This window comes from Podarcis filfolensis (assembly GCF_964270895.1).
Source record: "Podarcis filfolensis genome assembly, chromosome: 3".
Classification (NCBI taxonomy): Eukaryota; Metazoa; Chordata; class Lepidosauria; order Squamata; family Lacertidae; genus Podarcis; species Podarcis filfolensis.
In genome coordinates this window covers 39,724,117-39,746,261 of record NC_139606.1, presented here as the reverse complement: position 1 = coordinate 39,746,261, position 22,145 = coordinate 39,724,117, and the positions used below count along the sequence as shown (strand labels likewise).

Sequence of the window (22,145 nt, the reverse complement as noted above, 5' to 3'; positions counted from 1 at the left end):
TAGAAGGAAAAATACAATTAAGAGTTGCCTATCTTCAACTGCATGTGGCTGCCCCCCTCCCCCTGAGGTGTACAATGTTCTTGCTAACAAATGATTAGCCCTGGTTTCTTCTTCCTATTTCTATGCTGTGAATTTTTCACCATGTCTGCAGTTGGTACTAACCACAACTCCAGGTGTTCTTAGCTACCGTTGTGCATAAATGTGTTACTCATGAGAACTGTACAGTCAGCACATGGGTCCTAAAGGCACTGCTTATGCCCTAATGAAAGGCAGGCTGTTGTCTTCAAATCATGAAGATAATCATTATAGCAAGTGTTCCTGGATTCTCTTCAGAGAATCAGTTTCCTTTCCATTTCATTCTAAATTAACATCCATTGAAACCCTAAAATGTTCTGTGAAGTCAAAATAAAACTACCAGACCTACAAAAGTAATTTTCATTTTTATATCAGAAATAATTTAATGGTCAGAGCAAAAAAATAAAAGTACAAAGATGAATTTATTATGTTGAATAGCACATCAGACAGCATGTGAGTGATAACTAGAAGCAATTTGCATTTGCTGGGAGAAGTCAGTTTTTAAAAGTCTACTAATTTCTTCATACCAAGCATTACTTAGGAAAATAGTAATATGAAAAAAGATTCATAACAGTAACTAGCATATTCATATAACAGGATATGGGAAAATAAACCCACCAATGAGGTTATATATTTTTATTGGCGGGAGTTTAACCCCAGTAAAAGGATCATATCACCTGTTTTGTTTACACTAATGGTAGTGTAATGTCACAACATTCAAAATGTATTTCAAGTTGTGTTAGTAATGATGCTTGTTAACAGTCATTAGGGACAATTTGTCATGCAATTAACTAGTAGTAAGTTCCAGGAAACTATGCCATTGTAAGGCCTCTTCTTTGAGCATTGCTGAACTAAAATTAAACAGCAACAAACCTTGTCAAACTTGCATGATGACAAAGATATAACAAATAACAGCCCTGATTATATGGGTCCAACATGATGGTGGCTGCCTCTTTTCTTCATCCCACTACAGCCTCCCCACTTTCTCCCCCTCAGGCTCGGGAGAGACAATTCTAAATAAGCGAGTAAGTAAGTAAGTAAAGCAAGAAAGCAAGAAAGATGGATGGATTTGGACATTCTTCCAAGGAGTAAGTTGAAGTGAGAGTTGCACCTGCTCACACAAATATGGCTCTAAGCCCTCATGTTCCAAGTCTACCTAATAATGCATCTCCAGCTTGCCTAGGAATTATGGGCCCCAATACGTAACTCTTCTAACGTGACTACACTTACCTTTTGACATGACAGCAGTGGCAACTTGCTGCCCTCTTTTGTAGGCTCTTTAGTGATAGGTGCACATCAGTGTTGCTTTTGAATAGGAGCCAAGTATGTATCTCATCTGTGGTGGCTGCCCACTGTTTTAATTTAATATATATATGAAATGGGGCATTGCATTTTGGATCATTTAAAATGGCAGCCAGCCACTGCCATTGCTGCCAAGCTTGGGGCTCTCAGGCAGCGCCAAACCACTGGCACCAGGTCAGGTGCAAAAGTAGACTCTTCTGAAGACTGAGAGCTGGTCAGATGTTGCATCTGCTAGTAGGTCATTTGGGAATGTAAACCCCAGAGGAAAGAAGCTAGAACAAGGAAACACTTTTATCTAAAGTTCCATACAAGAAATTGCTCAAACTAAGTCAAACAATGTCATTCTTCTAGGCTTTTAAAGGAGACTGTGGTTCTCCAGATGTTGAATTTCAACTCCCATCTGTCCCAGCTAGCATGGCCAGGGATGATAGGTGCTGTAGTCTTTAGCGTGCTAATGTTTTCTTTGTTAAAGCCAGCTGCAGCAAAATCTCAATTATTGGTTTTTATACTTTGGTTATTTTACACTTTCATTTTAGTGCCATTGTTTATTGTTTTTTTATTTATCCTTTACAGTGTTACCTCGGGTTACATACGCTTCAGGTTACAGACTCCGCTAACCCAGAAACAGTACCTCAGGTTAAGAACTTTGCTTCAGGATGAGAACAGAAATCGCGCGGCGGCAGCACGGGAGGCCCCATTAGCTAAAGTGGTGCTTCAGGTTAAGAACAGTTGCAGGTTAAGAACGGACCTCCGGAACGAATTAAGTTCTTAACCCGAGGTACCACTGTATTGTTAACTGCCCAGGCCCCATTGTAAGGTGGGTGGTGTACAGATCATAAATAGGAAACAACAGTTTCCCAATTGCTGGAAGGTTGCTAGTTCCCCTTCACCGTCTTAGGCTGTAGGATTCCACAAACCAAATAAAGATGGAAAGTTATGTGACTCTGGTGTGGGCAATGGCAAAAGTAGAATAAGGGGTTGCTAACAATTACTGAGATAATGTGAAGTGCCTCAAACAATTGCCCTCTCTAGTTGCTTATTGAAAAACACTCTGGGCTTAGAAATTTTCCAGTGAGGGTGCACTGGAACTATCCAGTAGTCTGAAGTGGAAGTTCTGTGTGTTCAATGTCCTCTTCTTGGGAGCAATCGCGTGCATCTGAGCCAGCCAGTTAGCTGCTTGGTTTGCCTGGAGCAATCTCCCTGTAGCTGAACCTGTGGCAGGCCAGAAGAATTTCACAATTTGTCCCCAAACTGCAAATTATCCAGCTGAATTCTGCCCATCCACCTCCTTCTCGGGGCTCTTCTTGCACCCTTAAAAGTTGCCCGCCAGTCAGCAAATCAGCAGAGGAACCAGCAGCGGCAGCTACAAAGCAAGACCTTCGCCTCGTCAGTTTCCAGCAGTCAAGCGGCGCTTGCGGGTGGGGATGCTGCGGAAGGTTTAAGGAGCGGTGGCCGTTTTCTTGCATTTATGGGAATTATAATAACCGCCCTTGAAAGGTTGCAACTTCTGTGCAGTGTTTTTAAAAGGAAAGCAAAACCTCTCTTTAACAAACGTGCTAGGGAAGAACGCTATACCCACCCTATCCCTATAAAACAGCTACTCAAGAGGGGAAAGGGGGGCATAGCCATTTTCTGGCCAAGTCCTGAAGAAGAAGGGACCGGGAGGGGAGGAGAGTTGGGCCGGCATCTTTTTGCAGTTGAACCTGACCCTTCTCTTCAAAAGCGCCTCCCTCCCGGCTTCGGGAGAACTTGGCTGCCCTGCCCAGGGATGCGCTTAGGAGCCGGGTAAATCAAGCAAGGCGGCGGGACACTGCAGTTCACCCGCCAGCCCGCTTGTGGCGCTCTAGGTTTCCCTCTGGCTCACGACTCCGCAGCCTAAGAGGAAGTCCCGCTCTCTCTGTCTCTCAATGACCAGGGGGTTCATAGACTTTACAAATAAAGACGGCACCCGTCCTGGTTATATATGATACTTCCGATCTCAAACTGATCTGCCTTTCGCCGCTATGGAGATTTTTTTTTTTAAAAAAAGAATATTTAACCATAGAGGTGCCAACGGCTAGAAAGACTGGAAAGACGGCTTGTTGATTAATACCGGAAGCTCTCGCTTTGGATGCGCGCGCCGGTCGCCATGGTCGCCTAGGGATTGTGACGTCAGGCGGCGTCGAGCGGCGTCTCGCTTCCTGTTTCCGGTGCCCTTGTTCCTGCTTTGAAGGCGACGGCGTAGACGAGGAGGAAGGTGAAGAGGAAGAGCTGCCAAGATGCTTCGGAACCTTTTGGTATGGCCGGAGGAGGAGGAGGAGGAGGGTCTGGCCTGTGACTTGGGTGGCTTTTGCTGTTGGGAAAGTAGCCGCGGAAGCAGCGAGATAGACGAGTGAAGGGAGGCCCCTTTTATTGCATTTCCTGCGGTTGTGAACTGCCTTTTTCAAGGTTGCAAATTCCACGCAGTCTTAAAAGCGAAAAATGAAAACACAGCGTAGCAAATATGCAGCAAAAGTGAACCCCGCACCCTCAGCAATTCCCACAAAAACAGCTATAATAAAATAGTATTTTTGTTTGTCGAAATGGCTGCTTAAAACTAAACTACGCCTATTTAAAAAGGAACCATACTTGAGTTAAGGTATCGGGGTTTGGGGGGGGGGGCGGGGTGGTCATATTGTGACTGGTTTGGGCCTTGTAAATGGTCAGGGGGCGGGATCTGGAAAACCTCTTTTAAGAAGGCTGGGGAGGGTGCCATGGAGGATGGGTTGAAGGGGAAATTTGCCAATATCAGGTTTCAGAAGTCTGCCCAATTTGGGGCAATTATTTCCTCCACGGTGGCTGTCACACATTAATGGAGGAGAGGGCATCTGGGGAGGCGTTGGTGGGCTAAGGTGGCTTCCAGGAGGAGATGAGGCATTTTATTTCCATGGGTCTTAAGTTCACATATTGGGATCCAAGCCAATGTATTTTACTTTATATTTTCATTGGTTGGTAATGTTTGCCATGTCAAAGTCCTTTGATTTTCAAAGATAGGTGTTGGTCTTTGGTCTCCCAGTTTGGTGGTTTGGGTATTGTTCACTTGGTGCACCAACTTCCTTTTTTACATGGTGCAGATTAAGAAGGGGAAATTGGGTTGGGAAAAGCAGGATTTCAACAAAGTAGCTGTTAGCTTTTGGCAGAAGCAACAGGTTTTTTGTTGGTATCTTAAAGAGGCATGTGACACAAGCTTGTGTGCCTTTCATCAGATTTATGTAGATTTACTGTATTTTCAGTTTGTAGAAATGTGGGGTGAAACAGTGGGGCCTAATGGCCATGCAATGAAAGAGGCAGCAATGGTCAGCACAGGTTAAATATATACAAGAATAGCTGTTTTTACATATAATAGCAAAACATGATTAAGCTTTATGTAAGCAAGCCCTTGAACAATACACTCCCCACACCCAGCACTGACATATAAGATCAAACACTTCCTTTCATTCTTAACTAACTACAGTTTGGTAGGTTCAGAACAAAAATTATAGTGTTAAGTATGGCTTATTAAAACTAGCTAGGGTTGTTAGCCATAGTCTGAAGTAGGCTTGCCTCATTAAGCTATATCTAACATTTTCGTTTCAGAGAAAACTGTGATTATCATTCTGTGTACACTAGTGTGGTCACTAACTACATTTGGTCTAAACCACTAGTGTTTAGTTTACTTGCTTCCCAAGTAATTGTGCATATGAGTGTACCCTTAACAAAAGAAGCACTACTTCTAATAATAATTTAAAAAGAAATATTGTTTGTTTGTTTTGCAGACTCTTCGGCAAATGTCTCAGAAATCCATAAGCACTGCCTCCCGCAGGCAGGTTACAAACAAGGTTCCGGAATTACAGAAACATTTCCAGGTATGGTTGCATGCATACTTTGAGAACAAATGACAATGTAATGGAACCTCTTAATATTGTTTTTATCTATCTATCTATATAAATATATATGATTTTTTTTACGATGAATATACTTTACGTAGCACCACTAATGGCATTTAGCGTCCAAGCCATCTTTCTTTTTTTGATCTTTTAAGACCACACAGTCTGATTGCTGTGTGATAGCTGCTTATTTTCTCAGTAGTGCTAAATTATCTGAAATCCAATAGCATGCTTGTATGAATGAATTTATGCTTACGAATGCAATTAAGTTACATGTGAAAGATACAGCAATAGCTGTTGAAGACAAATCAGAATTTTAGCTTCTGGGAGTATCTTAAAAAATATAGGCAATGTCCTACCTGGCTAGCAAATTGTGACTAGTTAATAAATAATCTTTGTGGTGCTGGGTATCATAAGTTAGAACTCAAACCTTTTTGTGTGTTCTATAGACAGCTGTACTAACAGTCTTTGCTCATTCTCGGTTGTCATGCTGAACAGTACAGGGTAGAGGTGGGGAACCTGCAGCCCTCCAGATGGCATGACTGATGGTCAGGGTGGGCAGGAATCTGGATGGCTACAGATTTCTATCCCTAATGTAAGAAGACACTATTCTGCTTGCTATGAGTAAAAAATGTGCTGTAATATTTTTACTTGATAGTTTGTTTTATCATCTAGGTAGTCTGATTCATGACTTGGTTTTTCCAAAGTTGGGATTTCAGCTGTGTTGTCCTTAATGTTAATAATCAAATACTTTTCATAAAATAGTTTTTCTTGGCCCCCTCCCCCCTGCATCCCAAGCCATGCCCACTAAAGCATCAGCCCATCTAAGTTGAGTAGTTCAAAATGGGACATCTTTTCAAAAGTGGTGGGTACATTGTGTTGGCATTTGACTAGTCAAAAATTGTTCAAGAATTTTAAAGGAATAAGTTATTTGATCAACCCCCAACCAGTAAAACCCTAGCAAAGCATGCTAAATTACAAAAAAGTATTTTCCTTCATTATTTTATTCTAGAAGACTTAAGAGTCTAGTCCCTCTCTCAGTCTTTGCAAAATAACAGCAAATTTCACACTGAATGTCATCTCCCTTGGCATGTGAAATGTGGCTAAACTTTTGCAGAAGGATTAAGCAAAGATTTTATCATGCCTTGATAAAACGGGTTCTTCCTTTCCTTGTGGCCATTGTGGAATCTGCTGGCTGATTTCTTTACTTGCTCCCTGAGGGTGGCAGTGGCCCCACAGACTTTGCACTGCCTGAAAAGTAGCCTTGGGCAGTGACAGGTGGTCATTTAACTGAGAGGGAGAAAGTTGGTCTCTAATCTTGCTGGCTGATCTGTGTGTTAACTGGAAAATCAGAACCACAAGTAAGTAGTGTCACCATTGTCTATGAAATGATGTCTTCCATGACCCTTTAAGGCAGTATATTGCAGTGTGCATACATGCCTTCGTCCACAGTGCTGACGTTCACTGCACCGCTGCTGTCCTGTGCTACAGTGCTCACATTCCCTGCACTATTTAGGCTGCTGACTCAATCCTTATTGACTCTAGCTAATTTGCTGACCCTAATTTATGATTATGTATGCACATGCTTTGTGTTTCCTCTTTACCGTTGTGCTCCCATTTAGAGATGCCAGCAGTTTAGCAAATGGCCAGAGAACCAGGACATGTTGCTTAACTGGAAAGGATGAGGACAAAAATTCTTTAGAGAGAGAATGCAGGTGATACCTGCTCCTAAAATTTATTCAGTAGATTTATAACCTGTTTTCTGATTTGAGTTCTTACAACAGTTAATAGCATTTATGAAACACAGTAGGTGCACCTAAACTTGCATGCTCAGAAAACAACCAACTCCACTGAGCAGGAGCCAGCACAAAACATTTTCCACAGAGTAGATGGGGTTGGGACAGTTTGACTGGCGCATACCCTCATAGTGGCTGAATGAGAGATCTGTGAGTGACACAAGCTCTGATACGGGTTGAGGAGGGAACAGTTCCTTGCTTTCACGGTTGCTGGTTGATTAACCAGTTCTGCACTCAATGTATTGCCACTTACATAAGGGCATTCTTGACCCTTTAGAAAGTTTGATCATATTTGACTATGGTCAATAAAAAGAATATTGTAACTAATCAGTTGAACGGTGTCCCAATACACTAAATTTAGGCTGCAGTCCTGTGTATATATACTTGGGACTTGAGTTTTATTGAACTTGGTGGGATGTTTAAGTAAACAAGCATAGGAATGGGCTGCAAGTAGGCTGCTCGTTAGAGCTGGTTGATTTATTCTTCTACATCTTGTCTTTCCTCTCTGGTTGCTTCCTTGCAGCTTATCTTAGCCTGCCTGTCCTGAGTATTGTATCTCTCCCCACCCCCAGAAATATTTAGGGTATAAGGCTTATCCTTAAGAGAATATGGATGTGGGGGTTCCCCTCTTCTGCTTTCCACCTCCACTCCACCCCATCCAAGAATCAACACAAGGTTTGGCTGCTTCTTCCTCCCCACCTTTCTCTGTCTAGGTAGCAGTTCCCAGGACCTTAGCCCATTTGCTTCACATGGTTCTATCCTTATTTCAGACATCATTATATATTGGTTTATTGTGATGTTGAGCTGGTGATATACTGTGATGCTGAAAACCAGTTATCGCCCAGCCCTACTGCTCATATGACATATATAGTTGAACAGTAGAGTCTCTTTTTACAGTATATGGTAGCATGCTTTCAACAGAAAGTATTGGTGAACTTTCAATATCAGGTAGATGTTCCAAATTACAGTATTTAGCCTTGAATAACTGGCAACGATGCAGGAAATAACTCTTTGTACTTTTTGCCTGGACTTGAGTAAACAGAGCAGGAGTTAGCTTTCTAACATTGTAACTCTAGCAGAATAGGTTTCAATTTTTAAAAAATAAAGCCTAAAAGAGATGAGTCTTAACACATGAATTCTGCATCTTTGTCGTTGTTATTAGGAAGATAATGGCATTCCAGTGTACCTAAAAGGTGGAACAATGGATGCAATGCTGTATCGAACCACCATGATCCTTTCCGTTTTTGGTAAGACTTTAACAGAGAAGCAGCAGAGCTGTCATAGATGTCTCTGGTTATGTGTTCATATTTCTGAGAGAGAAAGTACCCCTCCTCTGCATAAATCTTAAACAGGAACTTGGAAATTCTCTGCTGTATGTTACCGTGTTATTAAAAACATGCTTAGGAAAACCAATATAAAAGCACACGAGAGACCAGACTGCTGTTTGTGAATATTCTCCACATTATTTTCTCTTTCTGTTGTGGACATCACTTGAGTCTATAAGAGCTCTGTCTTAAAGGAACCCAGATTCCCACTCTGCTCAGTGGGCAAATTTGGATGAGAGTTTACATTCAAGCTTGCAGGTTTTCCTATGCCACTTTCCCATAATGCCTACTTTACTTAGCTATTTGGCTGAGTGGGTTTCTGACACCTTTGAGAATGCAGTCTTTACAATAATTTGTTGGGAACCTTTTTAAAGCCCAAAAACATGAGGCAGAAACTTCTGAATGGAAGCTCAGGTTAAAATGCAGCTGCCAGGAAAATGATGGGGGACCTGTGCCCCTCCATATGTTGTTGGACTACAGCTTCAGTAATCATTGACCTTGGCCAGAACTGCTGGGGCCTAGAGTACAGTGATATATGGAGAGCTGCAGGTTCCTGATCCCTGTATTGAAAACATCATGCTGGAAGCACTTTAATTTACCAAAATTTCTGAAAGCTCAAGAGTTTAAGATGGCAATTTTTATCATAAAACTTACGGCATTTTTAGAGTTTTGCCTAATAATAATAATTTATTTGTACCTCACCCATCTGACTGGGTTGCCCAAGCCATTTGGGCGGTTTCCAACATATATGACAACATAATAAAGCATTAAACCTTAAGAGACTTCCCTGTACAGGGCTGCCTTCAGATGTCTTATGAAGGTTATACATAAAGTTATTCATCTCTTTGACATCTGATGGGAGTGTGTTCTACAGGATGGGTGCTACTACAGAGAAGACCCTCTGCCTGGTTCTCTGTAGCTTCACTTCTCTAAGTGAAGGAACCCTCAGTGCTGGATCTCAGTGTCCGGGCTGAACGCTGGGGTTGAAGACGCTCCTTCAGGTATACAGGGCCAAGGTCATTTAGGGCTTTAAAGGTCATCAGCAACACTTTGAATTGTGCTCAGAAATGTCATCATCCTCCCTTTATGTACTTAATTGGTCTGGCGATATAAAAGGAATGGGAAAACTGGCTCCTTTTAGCCTGAAGAAACTTAACATATATTGTGTCATTTTCTGTCAGTCTAATAAGATTAGAGCAAAAGAGTGGCATGAATACTTTAAAAAAAAGAGAGCTTATGCTAATAAATTGCCATCATCTAAAGCATTTGTGCTTGATCTGACCTAATGTTGTGTGTCTTCTCTTCAGGAACAGGCTATCTCCTTTATGTGCTCTTCAATGCAGCAATGCCCAAGAAAAACAATTGACCCCAGTTTACAGGATGCATCTTGGAGTAACACCTCTCCACACCATTCCAAAACACTCTTCAGGGACCTACTTTGTCCTTGTCATAAATGATGTCTGTGTTGGGGATCAATATTTATTGAGTTGAAATGTTCTATGCTGTGACCAATAAAGTAGTTTTACATTCCTGTGTGCTCGAATCTGTTGAAAGTTTATTTGCTGAATTTAATGTGTTTTTTGTGAAGCCTGCAGTTTAATCTCAAGCAGAAATAATAGGCTCAAGTTTGAATTTGTAGGGCTTGCTAATTTGCCATCCTTTTTGTCTTCAGGATCAAAAATAGCTAAACATGGATTAGGTAAATGTCATACTATAAACACAGTCTTAATATCATGGAACAAAATTCATCTCCTATAGCTCTTCACAGTTTAGCCAATTGAAGTTTATTTTACCAATAAGGACTCACTTATTTCCCTGAGTACTCGCACTATGATGTGATTTGCATAAAGCAATGTCTAAGCTAAGCACTTGGATTCTTCCTACAGACCATTACTTTTGCAATGAAAGGTGGTCTATATAAATGATTTCTAATCACGCTGTGAGCCAATTTTGAGGCAAAATGCAACCTAGCCATATGTGCCTTTAATCAGAAGTCTTGCTATGTTCAGTGAGCCTTACTCTCGAGTAAGGGTTCTGCAGGAACTTGGCAATGCTTATTAACTGCCTTTAGAAGAGCATGGAAGCTACAGTTAGTAGGAGGAAGATACCTTCCCTGTGTCACAATCAACTGAAGTATCACCACATGATGTCACTGTTGAATTTCTGTTTAAATACCGTTCCTCTAAATACATTTTCTTAAACCATTTAAAGTTATTAAATGATACAGTCATGTTTAAAGGTCCTGTTTTCTCACCTGCAATGGGACCATGCCAAATGTTGTTTTCTAATAAACTATAAAATTAGGTAATTGTTGTGAAGCCTAATTGAGAAAATGTTTTCTGTATTTGTCTGTTTTTCCAGCTGCTTTAATAGTGCTGTTATTATTTTCTTTCATGTGTGACATATATGAGAGAATGGATTTCGCCTGCATAACTCCTACTGAGTCAGATACCTGAAATTATGCTCAGACACATCACTGGCCGTGAAATCAGACAGTACATAAATAATTGTTGTGGTGAGACTCCTTTATGACTCAGTCAAAAGTCTCTCTCCTGTGTTACACATCATTTCGTGTGTATGCTTGTACACCGTTTTCTAGAAAGTCTCTTGCTTTTGTTAAGCTAGTCTGATTTTTTTTCTTTTGCAGAGGAGAGAGTCTAATGCATGAGCACTTCAAATTGTAGATCGAGGGCCATGGGGAGAAGAATGACTTTAATCTAGGCTTAGAACTCAGTCCTGTTCATATCTGTTCAGAAGGAGGTCCTGTGGAATTCAATGGGGCTTGCTCCCAGCTAAGAAGTTTGCAGCCTTAGTCATACAATACAGCAGAGCCACTGAAACCAATGTGATTTAAATCATTGTCTAAGGCAGCACCGCTTACCTGAGAGCATAGGAGCCAACTCCTAGGGGGCCGAGATCTTTTCAGCCCCCACTAATAAAATATTTGAGGGGGCTGTCCCCCCCCAAGTTGATGAGCATTGTCATTCAAATGATGTCCATGCACCACGTCGTGTGAGCAATTATGCAGGGTGGAGCTTACTTCCCCCCCCCCGCCCCATGCAAGTTAGTACCCCTGCCTGAGAGTAAGTTCCCTTGCATGCAATAGAACTTATATCTCACTATAAAACTTATTTATCACTATAAAAGCTATAGGTGGTTATGTTTTAAAAAATACATTTTAAAGATGCCCTGTCCCAAGCCGAATGAAGCCAAACCAAAAACAACCCTGGACCTAATTGCCCATAATATATCCATTTCTGTCAAAGGCGGGGAAAGCTATAGCTATTTTTAGATTTCCTAATATGGAATGGGGGGAAATGAAGCCCTGAATTAGGGCCTAAAGCAATAAATTGAGCAAATCTTGTTGGTGCACGCCCCTTGTACATATCAACTGAAGGAGCAGTTATGCAGCTTAGAAGCCATCTTTGTCCATGGTGGTCTCTATAGCAAAGACCACCAGCTTTTTAAATGGTAGCCCAATGCTGATAGGTGTTTTTCTGCCCCTCTCGTAATACTAGAATTCAGGACCAGCCAAAACTGGCTGGCAGCAGATTCTGGTCTGATAACAGGAAAGTACTTCTATCTGTCTGTCTGCTTGTGACATTAGTATGCCTTTGCATATAACAAAAATAACAAGTGAAATTCAAAGTCACCAATTTTTCAAGAAGCCTCTTGGGTTCCACCCACTTTTTTCTTTAAGTCCGCATCTCCTCACTTTGTTTTCAGTTTGGTCTGAGACCGGGTGATTTTTGCCTCGGGTTTTACTCTGGGAAAGACCCCTGAAACTCCATGTTTTCCAAGTCATTCTTCTTGTAAGTAATAGTCTGCTTTTGGTGTTGTCCCTACCTTCAGCTCCACCCACCCATGGCAGAGAGTCAGCAAATTGTGAAGATAGGCAGGTGTGTTTTGTGCATATATCCTACGATCAATAATTTTATGTGAGCACTAAACTAAAGGGGATGTAGAAGAAAAGATGGAACCTGCAAGAATGCGGGTCAGGTCAGCCATGCTGAGAACTGGAAGTGCAATGCTCAGAAACTGGAAATGATCCTTGAGGGGTAGGCGGCAAATAAAGGAGGTGAGATCAGATGGCCTCCAAACACAGTTCCAGGGAAAGTATGAGGAATCGTATTTTCACAGCAGTTTAGGAAGCGGGGATCTCGTCAAACCCAATTCAGTGGTAAACATCAGGTTTTAACTGGAGCAAGAAGTGTGAGGGGAAAAGCTCTCAGACCTGGCATAAGAGATTGACACAGAATATGATGATGGCATGGGTCAAACGAAAGTGTGGGTGGGCCCTTTGTTTTTTCACTAAATTCCCCCAATACATTTATCCTTTCCTCATGTGAGTAAGTTAGGGTTAAGGTGGCATTCTTCTGCACTTACCTAGAGGTAAACTCCACTGGGCACAGCGGGATTTAATTCTGTAGAAATATTCATAGGATTACACTGCCCAGTTCATTGAATGCAGTGGATCAGACTAAACCATAAAAAGTGCACCTTTTAAAATTGAGATGTTGAAGCAACACTAGAATGGCATTGCAGGCAAATATGTTGCAGCACAAATGACTATTATTGCTTGTTAGGGTACCACCTGCTTAAATCAAATTAGGAAACTAGATGGAAAAAAAGTTTGAGCTGACCTGAGTTTTCCCTTTCTTCAAGTTCCATGGTCTGTCTGATTCTTCAGAAAAGTGTTATCTTTTGACTGTCTCGTCACAAGATGCTGTGCTGTCTTGTCTCTACGATGCATGGAATTTTGTTTTTGGTTCAAAAATAGTTGTTTAGCAATATGGTTTTGAATATTCACAGCTTCGGAATTCCACTGGTGGATTTTTTTATTTTATTTATTTATTTTTGCTGATGGAGCAAATCTGCCAGCACATCAAGTCAGGTCAGATCTCCTTGTGTGTTAAAACCTCAACATGTTTGGAGGACACAAAAACCAGATGACAAGGAAGAAACAGGTAAGAACGTGTTCTTTATGTGAAATAAGATCAAGGTTGTTCAGAGATTATGTGTAAGGTGATCAGAGAGAGAAAATTTTTACAAGGAGCATGGGTGTTTGAAGTTGGAAATAGAGGAGTAAAGAATTATGGGTGGAACATCCATGGGTATAGCTAACTCACTCAAACAAAAGTCATGGTCATTTAAACTTTACGGATGCCAAGTGGTTGTGAGTTAAGGTATGTACATTCAGTTTTACTTGTATAACAGACTGCATTCTTACACGAATACATAAGAATTCATGTGCTGTGAAAGCTACAGAAATACAGCTTTAGTTTAAGTGTGATGGGAAAAGAGAGAAAACTGTATTTAGCATATTAAGTGAAGTGGAAAATGCCCCTCCCATTACAAAAAATATACATCTCAGGATGGAATAAGTAGAGGTTGCACAAAAGCGTAAATGGTGTCACTAGCACTTTTCTATGCTATTTAGATGTGTGGCCTGTCCCACCCCAAAGACTCAGTGGATCACAAATCCTAGAATGTAAAGTTGAAGGGACCCAGAGAGTCGTCTAATCCAATTGTCTGCAAAGCAGGAATCTGAACTAAAGCATCCATGACAAATGGCCATGCAACCTTTGCTTAAAAACCTCCAAGGAAGAAGACTCCATAATCTCCCGCGGGAGCCCATTTCACTGTTGAACAGCTCTAACTGTCAGAAAGTTCTTCCTTTCAAAATCTCCTTTCTTGTAACTTGAAGCCATTGGATCGAATCCTATCCTCCGGAGCAGGAGAAAACAAGCTTGCTCCATGTGACAGCCCTTGAGATGTTTGAAGATGGCTATCATATCTTGGTCTCCTCTTTTCCAGGCTAAAAATATCCAACTCCCTCAACCATTCCTCATAAAACTTGGTTTCCAGACTCTTGGTTATCCTCCTCTGCACATGCTCCAGCTTGGCAAAATCCTTAAATTGTGGCACCCAAATAGGACACGGTATTCCAGGTGTGGTCTGACCAAGGCAGAGTAGAGCAGTACTGCTGCTTCCCTTGATCAGGACACTATACTTTTGTTGATGCAGCCTAGAATAGCATTAGCTTTTTTTTGCTGCTGCATCACACTTTTGACTCATGTTAAGCTTGTGGTCTACTAAGACCCCTCAGTCCTAACGGTTACCTCATCCAGACCACATTTCACCAGCTTCTCCGCAAGCATCTCATGGGGGACAAAGACCAGCATCAGCAAAATGGTAAGATTTCATCTAATTCGAAGACTTTCCGCCAAAGGCCATCTTAAGCAGGCACTTAAAATTCTTCTGAAAAGTGCTGTAGCTAGAAGGATTTGCAATGCATGTCTGTGACATATTCTCTTTTCCTTCTGGGCTTTCTTTCAGCCGTTGAGCTTTAGGATGGAGAACCTGTAAGATTACAGCCAGATCCTGTTGGATTACAACTTCCATCACCCCTGACCATCAGCCATGCTGGCTAGGGCTGAGGAGAGTTGCAGTCCAACAGCACCTGCAGTTCCCCACTCCTGCTTCTGCACAGACTACAGACTGGCGTGTTGTTAGCAGTTGTCACTCTCCGTGCAATGAGCTAAGAAACTCTTTTAAAAAAGCATAATAATTAGGAGCACATTAGAAAATGGAGCATACACTGCATAGCCACAACTAATCCAGGTAGGTGCGACTCAAAAGGCAGATGTTACAAAAGCTATATATAGTTTTGGAATGTTGTGGACGGTATCCAAAGAACTACTTAGGTTCATACAAAGGCCCAGTAAAATGTTTTCCTTTTTTGTGCCTCCCCATATGTCACATTATTGTCTGTTTTTGAAACTCACGTCAGTTTCAGAAGTCCATTTGCCGTGTGGCAGGGGGAGGGGGTTAAGGTTTTGAGAAAAGCAAATTTAAAGTCAATTTGGACTCATCATACTAGCTTCATAGTTCTTTGGATCCTAGCCCGTAAATCCAGTTTGATACTGAAATCCATAGGGTGAAAAATTGGGCGACTTCTTCTTCTGTCACAGCAACGGCAGTGTTTAATTCCCATGTCCTGCCTCAGAAAATCCAAACTTTTTCTAGTGTATGAAACTGAGAAAGAGCAGCAGTGAAGGCATGTGACTTTTTAAAAAAACAACATCCAAAAACAAAATGGTGGTTCCAGTGTGGTATAGTGCTTGGAGCAGGACATGAGAGATGGAGTACGCATGTGCATTCAGCTGCCTAACTGCACCTGCGTGACCCAGGAGATCACAGCTGCGGAGATAGTTGATCCGTTGTTTGGAGAGGTCACTTCCTGGTTTGCATGGAGAAACTGTTTTCAACGGATCCCAGCAACAGAAGCGCACAGCTGTATTGAGGCAGCACTGGGTGTTGAATTTTTTTGCCCCTAACAATTTTGCACCAGGGCAACCACCCTGTAGACTCCCTCACCCTACGCTATTGCTTAGATACAGAGTTTCTATAATGGAACTTTATTTATGAGATGCTCCCACTGGAGGAAGATGGGGAATGAGCTTCTCCAGCAGGTCAGTGTGCATCCCCAAAAGCGGCTCCAGGGGGTTGCAAGACTCTCCAGATCAGTGTAGGAGGTAATGTGAAGGCTGATTAGGAACAGCTAATTGTCTACCCCTCGCCATTGTCCAGCAGGAGCTTACACATATTAAAGGAGTCCCTCTGTTCATGAAACAGACACTCTGGATCCAATCCAATTTAAGTTCATTTTCAAAACTGTTTAAAACTCCCTAATGCTTCCCTGTCAAGTTGACTCATGTTGTGATTTCTGCCCCTCCTGTTATAATTTAAGCATTGGAAATGTTGCTCTTTTTTAAATGGAAAGATTGACCTTGTATTTCATCTTATCTATAGCTGTTTTATTTATAAATGGAAATGCATGACTAAAATATTTTACTGATCTTTGCTCAATGGAAAAAATGAGTATTGGAGGAGCCTGGCTGGCGGCTGTCATTTTTCTCAGTGCTCTCTCTCATTTAATGTCATGAATTGGACACACTGCAAAATATTGTTTGAAGTCATCTCATCTCCATAGTACGGATGTTCTTATCTTTATAAAAGATACAATCTAGCTCAACGGGAAGTTAATGCTTTTGATGAAGGAACTGCTGCACAACTCTCCATGGCTCCTGCATAGCTCATCCCCTTGGCCAATTTGAAAGGTCCCTTGTGGCTTCAAAAATGTGACATCATGAACCTAAATTTACACGGTGCTATAATCACATAGCAAAGCTAGGGTTGCAGCAGCGAGCATGTAAGCTTAGAAGCTTTCATGCCATATTTGGGTGTATAAATTAATAAAAAGCTCTCCCCTATTGTGTGCTGAGTTCACACTCTTCCATTCACCGGGCAGCAGGCTTTCACAAAACCATCCTTAGAATGCCATCCTGTGCTCCAAATGTGCTGGTTGGGGAGCTTTTGGATTTTGAAGCCACCAGCAGCCGTATATCTTGAGATACTCCCCAGTGTTGATGTCAGGGAAACAGGGGCTTTATGCTGGTGTAACTGGCCTGTCAGCAGGGTGGGAGAACCGGGTGGCTTGGCCTGAGTTCTTGACATAAAATGCCAAGGTACTTAAATGATATACAGTGGTACCTCTGGTTACAAACTTAATTCGTTCCGGAGGTCTGTTCTTAACCTGAAACTGTTCTTAACCTGAGGTACCACGTTAGCTAATGGGGCCTCCCGCACCGCCGCCGCATGATTTCTGTTCTCATCCTGAGGTAAAGTTCTTAACCCAATGTACTACTTCCGGGTTAGCGGAGTCTGTAATCCAAAGTGTTTGTAACCTGAGGTGTTTGTAACCCGAGGTACCACTGTATCTTGTCCCCAATCCCCCCCCAAAAGCAGCAGCAGCTGCTGCAGTTCTCAAATTACAGGAAAGGGGAGGTGAGCCCCTTTGGCCTCTTCCCTTTTGCGTTGACCCGCTTAGCTACTTTGGGGTGATATGATTTGTCCCCCAGACCTCTGTTCAAGATTCCCCCCAGCCTGGATCTCTCCACCATCTCTTTCCTTGGCTAGAGACCACAACCCATCCAGACGCACCACAGATTACATTTCATGGTGGTGAAGGCAGAGGTAGCAGCATTGCACTATTGACAGGAACCCTTTTGGAAAACCAAGGACACGTTAGCTAGAGCATGTGCGTGAATGTTGGCACTGTGATAACGGAGGTTCTCTAGGCAGCATGCCGTGTTGACGAACCCATTCTCCAGGAGGTTCCAAACTTAAACGTAATTTAATGCAGAGCAAGTTGCTGGTCTTACTTAACTGGGAGGTGGCGGGGGGTGGGGTGGGGGAGAAGGAGAGCAAACCAGGATCTGCATCCATGGTGTTCTGTTCAGCTTCAGTGGAAAAATAGCATGGGTTGCATTCAGTGAAATTGTGTGAGGGAAATAACTTCTGCTTGGGCAATGGAACTCCACCCTCCGCCCATGGTGCTCTCACATTTTAACAGTGCCCAGCACAATGCTAAAATTATATGCCCCCTGCCTCTCTTGCTTTGTTCTACAGCATTTTTGTGGCACCCCCTGCAGCGCAGCACCCAATGCGGCCGAACCGGATGCACTACCCTAAAACCGTCTCTGCACAATCACCCATAGCAGCTCCAGAGGGCTGGAATAATAATAATAATAATAATAATAATAATAATAATAATAATAGCTTGCTTATTTGTACCCCACCCAATGATGGATCTTCTCAATTTTGTGCCCCCTTCACTCAGTGCCCTGTTTGGGGAAACCACTTGCATGGCCCTAATTACAGCTCAGGTCCAGTGTGTTTATCCAAAATGACTTTCCAACTATAGGTAGCTAAATGATGGAGAACAAATTCCTAAGGTAATTGCACTGAATAAGTAAGGAAGCACCACTGAGTTGAATCGGACTTGGTTCTAGGTAAGTGAGTAAAGGATTGAAGCCAAAGTCTGAAGTAACTGGCAAACCTTCTAGGCAGACTGATTTTGTAAAAGGGCTTTATATAGATTTTCATACATTTTTCATTCTGGGCATGCTGCGAAGTTAATTAAGTGTTAACTGCGTGTTTCATTGACACATACATCCAACTTTAAAATTTAAGCCTATTTTCTTAAACCATTGTGTTCATTTTAGAAAATTCAGAAAGGTAAGTCAGAGCCAATGCAAGTTATTTAATTACATGAAAACAAATGTTCACCTACAGACAAGTAAGTATTCATGAACATTGTCTTTTCTATTAGTGGAACCGTTTTGCCATGTTTTGTTTCCCAGGCTTTTGATTTATTAGTACGTTGGCGTATTCCTTTCAGAGCATTATGTAAAGGAAAGATCAGATTAAAAAGCCAGAATGGTATAATAAATTGTCACTAAGGGAAATAATTTTCCACTTTAAAAGAAAAAGAAGAGAGAACATCTACCACCCCCATGACTGTTAGCCTGTTAGTGTTCCAGCATCCTGTTTAAAAGATTAGGCTAATGCTGGAAGTTTGAACTTCATTATTCAGCATGTATATCTGAAGGAGCGTCTCCACCCCCATCGTTCAGCCCGGGCACTGAGATCCAGCGCTGAGGGCCTTCTGGCAGTTCCCTCACTGTGAGAAACAAAGCTACAGGGAACCAGGCAGAGGGCCTTTTCGGCAGTGGCACCCTCCCTGTGGAACACTCTCCCATCAGATGTCAAAGAGACAAACAGCTATATGACATTCAGGAGACCAGAAGGCAGCCCTCTATCTGGAAGTTTTTTATGTCTGATGTTTCATTATGTTTTTGTATTCCATTGGAAGTCGCCCAGAGTGGTTAGGGCAACTCAATCAGATGGGTGGGACATAAGTAATACATCATCATCATCATCAATTCACATTGGTTATTTTATGCAAATAGGGTAAAGAGGGCTGACACCTTATAGCAGGCACGTCCAACAGGTAGATCGTGATCTACCGGTAGATCACTGGACGTCTGTGGTAGATCACTGGCTCCCTCCAAAGAAGCCCAATAACTTTGGCTCCCCTAAAAAAAGCTAAACATTTTAGCCTTGCAGCCCATAAAAAGAAGCTCAACAACTTTGACCTGAACCCACAAAAAGGGGGTAAATCACTGTCAGTTTTTAACTCTGCAAGTAGATCACAGTCTCTTGGGAGTTGGCTACCCCTGCCTTATAGGAATAAAATGTAAATATCTAAATGGCCCATGATGCAGTTGTCCTGCTTGCTTTTTTAAGCTGCTAAAAAAAAAAGCACCAAAAAGCATAGTTTGTTTCATTCCTTTTTTGTATTGCAAGAAAGTGTCTGGAAAGTGTCAATTAAAAAGACCTGAACATGGCAGCCATGGAAAAGGTGGGCTTCTCTCCTTGCCTGGGATACGTAGAGTGATAAAAAGTTTGTGATCACATAACATGCTACACCTTTCCAGGACATCACCTACAAAATCATAGTAAACTTAGATCAGGGGGGAGGAAAAACCACGATCAGGAGGACACTTCCCACCAGACTGGGACTGGCAGGGTGGAAGACAAGGAAAGCAGTAGTAAGGTTAAAAACAAAGACAATGGCAGGTAGATTCAGCTAATTTTACTTTTGTCCCCATCTTCCTCATTGTTGAGTTCTATAAAGACAATGAGGAGGAGGAAGGAGCTGACAGTCTGGGCATCTTGCAAGAAGGCAGGCTAGTGGGAGCTGGCTGTGGGGAAACTGAGGTGCAGCAGTGCTCTGTTTGCTCTCTAGGAGACCAGCCTCCCCTGGTATTCCACTATGAGAAGGCACAGAATTTGTGTCGGTGTGAATATTCCTAATCGGCATGCCTATATGTTGGCCTGCCAAGCCAAACACTCCACTCATCATGGACGGTGGCCTGCCAGGAACAATCCTCCCCCCCCCCACCCCTGTTTTTGTCGTTCCAGGCAGGAATCACAAACAGAAGGCTTATCGAGCTCCTGATCAGCTGCTGGACACTGCCTCCGGCAACATTCCGCTCCATAGGGGAGATCACACATTGCTCAGGCCTGACAGATGAGAAAATACCCGTGGTTCCAAGCTACACGGCCAACTTGCACATGTCACCCTGAAAAAAAGTTTTTAAGAAACATTGGGAAAGATGCTGTGAGAATAACTATCTTTCGCTGGATTCAATTCCAGAGGCTTTTTCCTCCGTGAAGAAAAACATTCTTTTAAGTTTATCAAAATAGAAAATTAAGCATGTGGGTATGTTAGATGTTACATCTAGATAAAAGTTCTCCGCCTGTCTTGTTTACTGAATAAGAAGAAAAATGTTGGAGCCACATGTTCCTTCCTAGAGAATCTTACAATACTTTATAAATGCATTTATTTGGAAGTAAGACACATAGAGTTTAAGCAAATGACTTCTGCATAGGTGGATTAAGATTGCAAACTAACATCATTATCCAAAATTCAGGCAGACCAGAATATGCTGGTAAATGTTTGTGCATTTCAGGAATGCCTTCTGAATAGCACATTGTGTACTCAGCACGTAGGCACACAATAAACAGAACAAAATAGTTTTCAGTAACGTCAAATATGTTTCATTAGACTAGAATTTCAGCATATTAAATGCAAAAAATCAACGTTTTGCTACATATTGCCTTCGTTGCACATTTGATTGTGCTAAAATAGCTACAGGTGGGTTTACCTGGTCAAGTGGCTAAAGGATGTGGGAAATGAAAAGAATGGGACCCAGGATAATGATGGGCTCCTAGAACATACATAGAAAGGCCGAGTTTGGGATTAACAGCAAACACACAGTAACAGCCTGGTAAAATACACAGCACATTCAGAAGTTTCTGTTCCTTGCTTTTACTCATGCAACAAGGCAGCTATACTCAGGTGAGGGCTTTGCTGGCTGATGGGTTTAGTTGACGCTACCTACTTGGGACAGACCCAATTGCCTCTGAAATAATTTTTTGTATTAGGTACATATCAGTGTTTACTTAGCACTGCCAATGTATGCAGTGTTTTACAGAGAAACATAAGCAGCTAAAAAGTTGTGATTTTTCCTTATCATGAAAGTGAAAAAATTGGAAGTTTGAAGTGCTTGTGAGTCATTTATAAATCATATTAACTTTCACCCTGAACATGCCTCTTGTGAAACAGTGTGGTGTAGATCTTAGGCAAGCATGACAATATGGTTCATTCATTTGTTCTTTTAATAGCCAGGGGAAATCCATTCAAATGCTGCATATCAGAAACACATGTTTGAGAAGGTACCTAGATCCCTGTGCTTTAAGACTTCTGAAATGTAGTCAGACCATCACAGTCTTTTCTTTCTTTCTGGAGCTCTTTCCTCACTTAAGAGTGCTGCTTCCTTCTCCCAACTAATAATGTCCAAAGCAACCATCAATGCTTTGGGATTAACATGCTGGTTTATTTCAGGCTAAAGGCCTGTGCGTGGTTGTGCAATGCAGATCTACGTGTGTCCACCCATGGTTATCAATGTATCTTCAGATTGTGACACATTGCACAGTGGTCTAGACAAGGTATTTTAAGCATTCTGAAGACTGGTTCAGCACACAGAAATGCACTGAAGTAATTTTCCTGGGTTGACTTGGGTGGGTGGGGAGAATAGTTGTGCGAACCACCCATAAAGCATGGTGTTGGTAAATCATAGCAATGGCAAGTATAGGAATGACTACAGAGCAGCCAGGTAGTCTGCAGAGTGCTTTGCAAAGGGCTTTGCAACAATTGACAATCAGGTGATGGTCAAGTCTTGTGAAGTCATTTCCCACAGGGCTTTGCAGGTACCACCAATCAGTTGACAGCCAAACAGGGAGGCTTGGTGGGTCCATGGGCTAATTCATGGGTAGACAAACTAAGGCCC

The 22,145-nt window shown here is 42.1% G+C and overlaps 1 protein-coding gene across 1 annotated transcript; it reads left to right on the top strand.

Moving 5' to 3' along the window:
- Positions 1–950: 950 nt before the first annotated feature.
- Positions 951–9,925, top strand: COX7A2 (cytochrome c oxidase subunit 7A2). The gene is made up of 4 exons (XM_083608215.1): positions 951–3,653; positions 5,151–5,240; positions 8,220–8,304; positions 9,690–9,925. The coding sequence occupies exons 1-4, from the start codon at positions 3,636–3,638 to the stop codon at positions 9,746–9,748; spliced, it is 252 nt and encodes an 83-aa protein (XP_083464341.1). The 5' UTR covers positions 951–3,635; the 3' UTR covers positions 9,749–9,925.
- Positions 9,926–22,145: the final 12,220 nt, after the last annotated feature.